Source organism: Stegastes partitus, unplaced genomic scaffold (assembly GCF_000690725.1).
Source record: "Stegastes partitus isolate 25-593 unplaced genomic scaffold, Stegastes_partitus-1.0.2 Scaffold1815, whole genome shotgun sequence".
Lineage (NCBI taxonomy): Eukaryota > Metazoa > Chordata > Actinopteri > Pomacentridae > Stegastes > Stegastes partitus.
Window position 1 is genome coordinate 13,793 of NW_007579546.1, and position 10,213 is coordinate 24,005.

Genomic DNA, 10,213 nt, shown 5'->3' on the forward strand with positions numbered 1-10,213 from the left:
ACACACACACACACACACAAATGAATCAAGGTTGTAAATAAATTAAGGAGATTGTAAAAACATTCTCTGAGCTCTGGCAGGGGCTCAGATCAACAAAGCTAAGTGCCTAAACTGCAGATTTATGAAATAATGAGAGTCTTATGAGGGCAGTTAAATGCCCCGGCCTCTGATGTGACAGCCAGCGCCGCTCACAGTCAAGGCCAGCTTAAGGAAGAGCTACTAATCTATGGCCAGCGTTCCTGTAAGGCCCTCCACCACATGCAGTCCAGACTCTGCCTCCCACCTCCAAACCACTGGCAGCCCAGACCAGTGGTCCCAGTATCCCATCGCTCCCCTCCGCCGCCTCCCACTCGCTGCTTCTGTGAGTTTTCCTGTCTGTTTGTTTGTCTGTTTTGTTCGGTCTCCATGTTGGCTTCCACGTCTCGCTTCCTCGCACACAAATACATTTTTTCCTGCGTCTGTATTTTCTCTGTCTGTCACACACAAACACACTTAAACACTCATTCGAATGCGTGTTTCCTCCGACTGTCTTTCCTCCAATGTTGATTAGTTGCTGCGACGATGCAGGCAGACTCATTTATGGGACGCTCGTAAACATGATTAATTCCTCCTCGGTCCAATTTTCTGCACGGGCTTGATGTCTGATTCAGCTGTCACTGTGAGCACAGCCTGCTAATTAACTGCAGCATGGAGAGGCTAAAACTTCTTAACCTCTGTAATTAAGAGGAGCACGTCCCTAAAACATAGATCATATTTTCCCCTTAAATTCTGAATCATAATCTGATGAAGGGAGCTGAAGATGATATTCACTGAATCGCTGCAGGGCCTCTGCGCCGAATGCAAAAGTCAGAAGTCTCACGAAACTCAGAGCTTTTTCCTGATTCTTTTACTTTGAAATGATTTTAAATTAAAGTACAACTCTTTCCTGTTTTAAACTACTTGGAGGAACCAGTTAAGAATGTGGATTTGGAGCCTTTAACGAGCTCATGTATCACTTCTAACCCGTTTTAATGTGAGAAACAGCCAAGCTGCAGAATCACATTGTTCGTTTTAGCTCATGCTTGTCTTCCGGGTCGAGCTTTTATAGCAGAAACACTTCTGAATTCAGTGTTTTCAAGAACAGACTTTAAACACATGACTGTATATATTCTATAGGTGAGTGAAACACTTTGGCAGTAACACCAGGAACTTCTATTATACCACCTCATTTTCAGTTTTACGCACCTCCCTCCTTCTCGTGTTGTGTTTTTTCTCACCAATTCTTTTCTAGTTTGTTCTCCGTCACCAGCTGAGTTTTCACTCCTCTGTCCAGATTGCTGCTATTCAAAGGCCTGCGAGGGAGCCTGAGCTTTAAACGGCTCTGTGTGCTTCGGTGTGATCCGTCCATGTGCTGTGGAATCAGACTAAGATGTGTTTCAGTCAGTCCAGGACATATCAAGTGATCGATAGTCATCTCTTCGTCTGCCTTTCATTCACACAGACAGACAGTGAAACAGAGCAGAGAGACAACGAGGTGCACGAGTCAGAAAGTTTGTGGTCAGTTTAATTTCTGGGAAGCAAATCACTTTACAAACGGCTCAATGGCAGAACTAATTAGTCGCATTGCACATGACTGCAATCAATAACTGTTTATACACAAACAAAACAAACAAACAAACAAACATTGCTCTGTCTTTCTGATTATGAAAATATTCCAAAATTATATATACACACACATAGGGGTCATGCAAACAGCAGATTGGCTTTAGATGCTCTAAATTTCCTGATCAAGTCTTTGGACATGCATTCAGTGCACTTGGTGTTTGTCTCACATTCAGGTCCTGATCCTGACTGTGAGACCTGGACTGGGACTAATTGAAAAATCTAGATCAGGGCCAATCAAGGCAGGTTTTATCTGATTGGTTGGGGGACGAGCCGCGGCTCATTTCTGTTTTTAACATGTGCTGTCACACAGATGTTGAAGGCTGAATAAATGCCGCAGCCTTATCAGGTGACAGCTGAATCATTTGTGGTCCAGACTGAGCGCTGAGTTGTCCTGTGTGAAGGTCGCCGCTACGTCTGCCACCAGGGAACAGGAACGCTGCCCAGGTTGGTCCTGGCTTCATTTAAGAGAAGCACAATAGTCAGATGTCATGAAGCATCGCAGAAACTTTGTCATGTCACGGTGCCTCTTTACAAACTGAACTCCCACAATGCTCTCTGTTTGCCAACACAGAACCGTCGTTTTTATCTACGTTTGTGACGCATCTTCTCTGAGCTGCTCACCGTCAGCGCTGTGGGTTGGACTCGATGCAAACGGCTTGGTGGAGACGCTCACACACAAAGAAGCTTTGGTCAGGAAGAAAAACACACCTACGTTAAGACATCATGAAAGGTTTTTGGATATTCCAACAGCGACCTTTTCAGGAAGACGGTGGAGGGAATGAAAGCGGGAGGCTGTCTCTGTGAGGTCGAACCATTCTGCAACCAGTGGAAAACATTAGAGTCTGCAGGGCTGCATGTACGCGGGAATAATACTGGAAACTGTATTTTTCATTAGTCACGTAAACAGAAGAAATATGAGCTGTTGTCTGTTTTTGCCAATGCGGCCAAATGTAGTCAGCTAAGAGGTATTTACTGACCAGCAGCAGCAGCTAGTGGAGCATCCAAAGGTTCATGTACCCTCCACCTCTGAGCAAAACCCAGCTGAGTCCTTAAAAGTAGCCTTACCACTCGTCTTGCTCAGTCAGAACAGTCTCACTTTGCTGCGTAATGGACTGGTTGTACCTAAAAAACACCCTGACTCTGGCTTGTTTGCATTTCTTTAAACCAATTCTATTCATCTTAGGTGGCGTTAAGCCCAGGATGTAGTGGTGGTGTCTCTGTGAAATAGTAATAAGTGAGCTGATGTGGTGGAACCTGTGCATGCAGCAGCACTGTCATGAAAATGGAAAGTTCACTGAAAGAACCAAGCGATCTGCCTTATTGCAGGATAGAACCGGTCAGTACCAGCATGTAGGCTGATGCTTACAGTTTGTTATTTCATAGCAAAAGAGCCTCTAAATGCTAACTTGGAGAAAGCTCGGGGGGCTCAGATAAGAAGACAACATGTGAAAAACAACTCTGGAACTTCTGGAAGGTACGACCAAACTCCACATTTACAAAGACAAAGATCATCACATGCAAAGCACATAAAGTTATAATGAGCAGAACGTGGAGCCAGCACACTTTCCAACATTAAAAATACCTTTTTCTGTCTGTCAAACACATCAACAATCTCTCCGGTGGTCCCTTAACGTTTAGGTGCTGGCAGGCGTTGGTTGGCAATAGTTGGAAAGGTTGGAAATGTTGTGTGTGTTTGCGTCCACGCTTTCCTGGAGTTGGACTTCCTGGTGGATGTGCTGACAGAAGGTTTTGAAATGATTGAGCAGCATGACCTTCACTCATAGCGCGATTTCCACCCTCATATTTAACACTCCCTCACACATGCACCGGTTGTTCTCTGAAAGGTTTTACGTTACAGTCCTGCTCTGTCTCCGCTCTGGTTTTCTGCAGGCCCAATGCGCTCGCATGAAATCGAACATTTCTCCAGCTGATTTGCCGTGAAATGGTGTGCTTGTGTGGGATTACGCTGCGTTAGCTTCAGCATCGGCTCTAATAGAGGCGTGACCGAAGCAGAGGAGGGAGTCTGGTTCACTGACTGCTGCTTCTGCCGCTCCGGCCTGTTAGACAGTCGCAGCTCTGTGCAATTTGGACAAACTCTGGAGTGAAGACAGACGCATGTGGGAACACAAACGCTCAGTATCCACATGCATGCACGCAAGTTACAAGTGCACGCTCCTGCAGAGAGAAGCGAGTGTGTTTTCGCCGTGGAGCACAGGAAGGAGGAAGGACATGAAAGCTAAATAAACAGAGATCAGTGACAGTGGTGGAAGGAGAGCCGCCATCAAATGAAAGAGAAAGAGAGCAAGAGGGATGGGTGGGAGAGAGATGAAGGGCCGGACTGTATAATCTAGAGATTTGTCACTGCGAGCGCATAACCTGGGTGGAGAAAAGGGAGGAAGGCTGGTGATTGAGGGGTTTGGGAATTGATGGAAGATGAAGAGAGATGTGAGTTGTTGTCGGAGGGATGGGGACAGGTCTGAGGATGGAGGGGCTTTGTGAGGATGAAAAGGGGGTGATGGTGGAGGAGAGGAGCAGCCAGCTGTGCTCCAGATCTGAGGAGGAGGAGGAGGAGGAGGTGCAGGGCGATGAGTCTCTCCTGGTTAACTGTAACCATGTGGCCCTTTTGTCTCTCCTCTTATAGATTTTCTACTTTCTGCCTCCTGCTGTGTCTTTTTTCTTTTCCTCTCTTTATTTCATCTCCCTTTGCTTGTTTTTCTCTCTCCTCCTCCGTTTACCTTCTGCTGACACACTCTGCAGAAGGTCCTAGCCTCTCCATCACATCCTTTTGATATGAAAATATGCTTCTTTCTTTTTCTCTTTTCTTTTTTTTTACGGCTGTGGTCTGCGGCGTTACACTCTCAAGTGTCCACCACTCTGCAGGAGAAATCCAATCTGCCTGTCAAACAGTGCAAACAAGAACAATTCTGACTTGGTTTCTTGCTGAGTTGATGCATGAAGCTGAGCTGAAGCAGTGATTTATTTTAGTAAAGGCCAGGGTAGCTCAGCTTGGCATTACATCATTTGAAAATCACCAGAACGACGTGTGGTGATTGAAGGCTGCGCTGCGTTTGACTTGCACGCACAAAAACCTCCACAAGGATTCCTCTGGTTCTGGAGCGGACCCAGTCACCTGGATCGGCTTCGGCCTGCTGTCCGGACACTTGCCGTTTCTCGTTTTGGGCGCAGCGTTTCCTTCAGTTACACAATTTATGTTCACGCAGCAGATTATGTGTTGCTCTCAGGTTTCAGCCGGTCCTCAGATGTGGAGTCCGCAAAGAACAAATCACTCTTTGGGAATTATTCTGTCTGAAGCCATTAGTCCAACCAAAGCAGACTGGAGGAGATAAGAGAGAGTGGTCGGGCTGGTTTGAGGCCGGGGAGGCATGTTTTAAACATACACGGCTGTTTCTGCCGCCTCCTTTCTCATGCCGTGGAGAAGACCCAGCTCATCTGGTTTGCATAGCATCACACATCATAATGGGAGATGGATAAATCCAGTGGAATTCAGTCAGAGTCTTTCCCTTGGAAAAAATGTGAATGTGAAATGTGCTTGGATTAGCGGAGGCCGAGACGTTCGAGGTGGACTCTGAGTTTTGGGTGACACGAGGTCAGGGTGACCCGGTCTAGCCTGCATCTTAGCAAGACCTGCAATAAGACCTGTAATCTCGTTTTCCTTCAAACAACTGCAGAAGCCTGAAGGCTCTGGTCAAGAAAATGACCGGACTTAAGAAGCCGAGCAAACTCACTCACATCTCTACTTGTTTTAATAAAATCCCATTTGAAAAGCTTTTAAAGACCTTCATTAGAGGCGCTGCTGTCAACACCTGGTCCTCCGGCACCTCGTAAACATGCAGGAAGTGTTTCTCTTCGGTTCTCAGTGACTCTGAAGGGGATTCAGAGGAGCTAATTTTATGAACAGTGAAAGTTTGAGCTACATTTCATCAAGTTTTACAAGTTCTAATATTTATGAAAAACCATATTTTTTATCACCAATCATCAATGCACTTGAAGAGCATTTTTTTGAACATATCCACTGGACTGACTGATTTTTAGCCACTTCTCTGTGAGTTTGACTGAACATTGACGTATCAAACTGTGAGCGCTCAGCAGCGCCACCATCAGTTGTGTTGTGTTCCTGCACCATGCAAACAGATTCCTACTGTTGCTTCACGTCCCTGTGTGTCAGAGTTACATATTTAGAAGATTTGTTCCATCAAAACAAACCCTTTGAGCCCTAAATTGGCTGAGAAGTAACTCTGTGCTGCTTCTTCCTTGTAGAATGTGCAGATCTGTGCACATTCAGCACACCAGCTCACCTACAACTACCCTAGAAGTCTGGGAATCTACTGCACGCTGTGTCGTTGGAGCATATTCATCTAAATGTTAGAACCAGAAAGACGAATCCTGATGCAGGAAGTTGACACGAGTCTTCGGTTTGTTACGTATAAATACCAGAACTCTGGATCAGTCTCAGTGTTTCTGCGCCTGCAACCCACAGACGGCTGTTTGAATGCAGAAAAATGCCAAGTTATGGTGTTGACTGCTTATTTTGCTCATAATATGTCTTCTAGCATAAAAACACCTTTAAAGTTGTGAGCGGTGAAACCAGACAGTGAGCTGAGAGATGCTAGAAGACTTCTCAGAAAGCAGAAGCTGCATGAAGCTCTGAGGAACCTCACCTCGGTCCTCTTTATTTTAACCACTGTGTTGTAGTAGAGGAGCTAAAGTGTTCACTTCATTTGACCTTTTTAAATCAAGCATCTTGTTTTCACATCAATTCATTTCAGTTTTGCCGACATCACTCCTGCAGCGCTTCCTCTCCTATTTGCACTCACACTTATTCCTCTTTAACAGCTCTGGACCGCTGATGCTGAAGGAAAACAAACAATTAGCACAGCTTCCCCTGTAATTTTCCACGCTGCTTTGCTCGTGGGCTGTACGGTGAGGAACCAGCTGTCTGCCTGCTTTTTTCACTGCAGATCAAGTGATACTTTATTATTTTCTCTGTTTTCTGGGGAGGCAGGAAAGCTGGGATGACTGGCGCAGCGGCGGTGCTGCCAAGTCAAACAGCCGGGTTTATTTGTGGACAAGTGAAGGGGCGACACCCACCCACCCCATTCACTGGAGACTCTTATTAAGAGGAGAGGCAGGAGGCTCTGGGGACCGGAGGGGGTGCAGAGCAGGACTGTGTTTATGGGTGCCTATAGCTCTGGTTTTATTGGAGGGAAGAAGATAAACAGGAGGAGAGCAGCGAGCAGAGGAAGGTGCTGAGAATTAAACGCAGGCTGGACGGAAAAGAAAAACAGAAGAAGGAGGGGGATGTTTGGATGATTTTTCACCGTACCAAACTGAGATATCTCCCGTCATTAGCTCCTCACCCCCTGCCTCGGAAAGGAAATCAGACAGGACGGAAGGAGGGAGGAGGGGAAAGAATGGGGAGGCTTTGTGGGGAGGCTGGGAGCAGCAGGCCTCTGCCACTGAGATTGTCCTTCTGGTAATCCCTGGATTTCCTCGGCAGAGACAGGAGGTAGACCAGGACGGCGAGAGACTTAGCGAGACAGAAAGAGAGAAAAGGAGAAGGAAGGGAAAGAGAGGCAGCGACAAAAGAGACACGACGACCAACACGCTGGTGTGATTTCTGCCTGATGTGGTTCCTCAGAGCCCAGAGCTGTGTGTGATCATCCAGCTCTGTCTGCACCACGTTATGTCCCTTTAGCTAAATTATGTCTGAGAGGAATTCTGTTTCGTGATTTGTCGCCTGTGACGTGTTGACGAAGCCGGCCGGTTTAAAAGAGCAGCAAACTCAGCATGAAGACATAAAAGAGGAGATGGAGGCTTTACTTTGGCCCAGAAGACTGGTTTTGGCATCTCGTGATTGACAAGAGATCATCAGTCTCAGGCTTAGTTTCATTCATTGTGGTTGTTTCCTTTCAGGTTTCACTTGCTTTCTGGGTCGGTTGAGCAAACGATCATGGTTTGGTGGACATTTTTAGATGTTTGAAGCCTGAGTAGGTGAGGAAAAGCATCAAAGTTTGGGTTAAACCATGAACTTTCACTTCAGCTACTCGCTGGGAGCTCAGTGAGGTTTCAGCAGCAAAACCAGATGTTTACATTGAAGGAAATATCCTGGTTTAGATAAAAAGATTTTCACTACATTTTTTAAGCTTCTCCTTCATTTTCTGGGCGACCCGACTGACACCAGCCAACATGTGATTGGTTTGCTGAAAAAAGTGACCCCAAAGCAGCACAACGATTAACGTACCTCGCCATTTAGAAACGCATTTATGATAAAAAATGACTTGAGAAGGCAGCTTAGCTGAATAGGAACGCTGTATGTGGAGACTAGCTTGGATTTTGTAGCATCCAGGAGGTTTGTGTGCTTGGATGTTACAAGGATGAAGGTCTGGGAGGAAGCAGTGCCTTCCAGCTAATGCAAGATGTGATGAGTGGAGAGTACTTTGAAATAAGCAGTGGATGCACAGAGAGGCGCTGGAGGGCTGTCTAACTATTTTGGCGAAGCGCTGACATCCGAGGTCACGTCTGAAACACTTCTGTGCTTGAACGTTTCCTCTAAAAGCCCCTGACAGGTTACATGAGTCCCCTGGAATGGAAGAAAGAAGATCATGTCTTCTTGATAAAACTCTCGGAGACAACAGTGAAGCTTCCATGTGAGACCGTCCGGACGACTTTGATGTGGTCTTGTGTGACACCAGCTCAGCACCGTAATGTATTCAAGGTTCTGAGCTTGTGGGGAGTCAAAGATCAGACAACACGGGGCTTTTAAAAATGGCCTCGCTACTGCTGCACGTACGTTCAGTGGTGAAGTCATACTGAGACAGAGCGGGTTGAAGGAAGACGGAGGCCAGCCTGGTTCTTATGAATTCTTTTATGGTTCTGTGCAGCGGCCGTGTCCGCCCTTTTTGGGGGGCTGCTCTGTGGGGAACAGGGATGAGATATCGCACTTCTCCTATTCTTGGGTTGCCCTGGATGTTATTTCAACTCCCTACCTCATTCCCTTCAGTCACCCCAGGGTGCTGTGAACCCAATCCCCTCCTGTAGTCTGCTGCCGATGCCCACAGGGGACCAGCAGTGTGTGTCCTGGGTCGGGTCGGGTCCGGCTCTTCTCTTTCTCCGGCAGTGAAACACAAGCGGCTCTCAGGGAGACGCGAGCGGTGGAGGGGAACGCACCACCCTGAAGAAACTGTTTGGACTGTTTTCTTTATCAGGGGCTGATTAAATGACCAGAGATAAAGGCGAGGAGGGGAAAGAGAAGAATTCCCTCTCTGTCTGGATGGTCTGGCGTTAAAGCTGAGATTTTAAATATCAAGAGGAACAACACCGAAGTCGGACCTGAGCGAGCTGTGCAAAATCTGAAAAATGTCCTTAAGTGATGTAGGTTGAGTTTGCATCAGTTGGGTCTGAGGACTGTGGGTTTAAAATGAAATAGAGAGAAAACATCTCTGCAACCACGAATAGCATCCAAAACCACCACTGGTCCAGCTGCACTACAGTTCATGTAGATGCCAGTTTTTGACAAGAAACAGGATCGTGTTGCCTGAAAAAACCAGAGGCTGTGTCCTGCTCTAGGGGTTCATCCTTCCAAGGCTGCATTCAAGGACAAGTGACAGCATCACAGTGGCAGGATGAAGGCTCCTCACACTAAAGGCTTCGTTAAATGTTCACTAGTCTGACTCACCAGATGTCAGGTGTGGGTATAAGCTCCTTTTAGCTGCGCTTGTCCGTCATTCCAATATCTACCATTTTCCTTACTGAGGGAAGCAGCAACCCCATACACTCAAAAGTTCAAGTTTTGCAGAAGATCTGGATCTGTAGCAGGACACACATTTCAATCTAGGTGCTCCTCTCTATGCTTGCCTATGTTCCACCAAAGCGTCCTTAGATCAGCCCCGCCCACGACAACTACGATTGGTTTAAAGAAAAACAAACAAGCCAGTGGATTTTTTCTCCTAAAGCAAAATGATGCAGCCGGAGCATCAGCTGAAAAAGAGAGACCACATGTGGCCTCAAACGGCTTCTCAGGTCTTCAGTTTGCTGTGGGACGTGCTTGGAGGTGACATGCTGTGAGTTGGTGCTACATCCATAAAACAGAACATTTCATTCAGTTGCATACGGGTAGTGGTTGGATGTCTGAGAACACGGTGGACTTTATTGGGTGATCTCCATCTATATCATCCATCCGTCCATCATCTCTACACCTTCATCCTCACCAGGGTCATGGGGGGCGGAGCCTATCCCAGCTGACTCAGGGTGAAGGCAGGTTCACCTGCAGCCCAAAACCAAAACAGTGAAATTAGAAAATGTGGGCATTCTCTTGTCGAATGTCATAAGAGCACAGAGCTTCGGCTGTTAGGTTGCTAGGCGACAAGAGGTGCAACGGTACAGCAGGAATAGTTGGTAACACACACAAAAGAAAGTCGTCCATAGGCCACATCGTCTCATTTACCGACAGTCGCTTCAACCTTTGGGTCCTTACAAGTCCCGTCTCTTTCTAATGCAGCCCCTGAATTAACACAGCTACTGCCTCTGGTTCTGGTGCATCAGGGTCTGA

At 46.7% G+C, this 10,213-nt stretch overlaps 1 protein-coding gene across 1 annotated transcript in view; it reads left to right on the forward strand.

Annotated features, from left to right (window-relative positions):
* The first annotated feature begins 4,108 nt into the window (after positions 1 to 4,108).
* LOC103372724 (metalloprotease TIKI2-like) overlaps positions 4,109 to 10,213 on the forward strand; it is a 41,237-nt gene continuing 35,132 nt past the window's right edge. The window contains exon 1 of the mRNA XM_008302431.1: positions 4,109 to 4,243. Coding sequence (XP_008300653.1) covers positions 4,109 to 4,243 — 135 coding nt within the window. The remainder of the gene's footprint in view (positions 4,244 to 10,213) is intronic.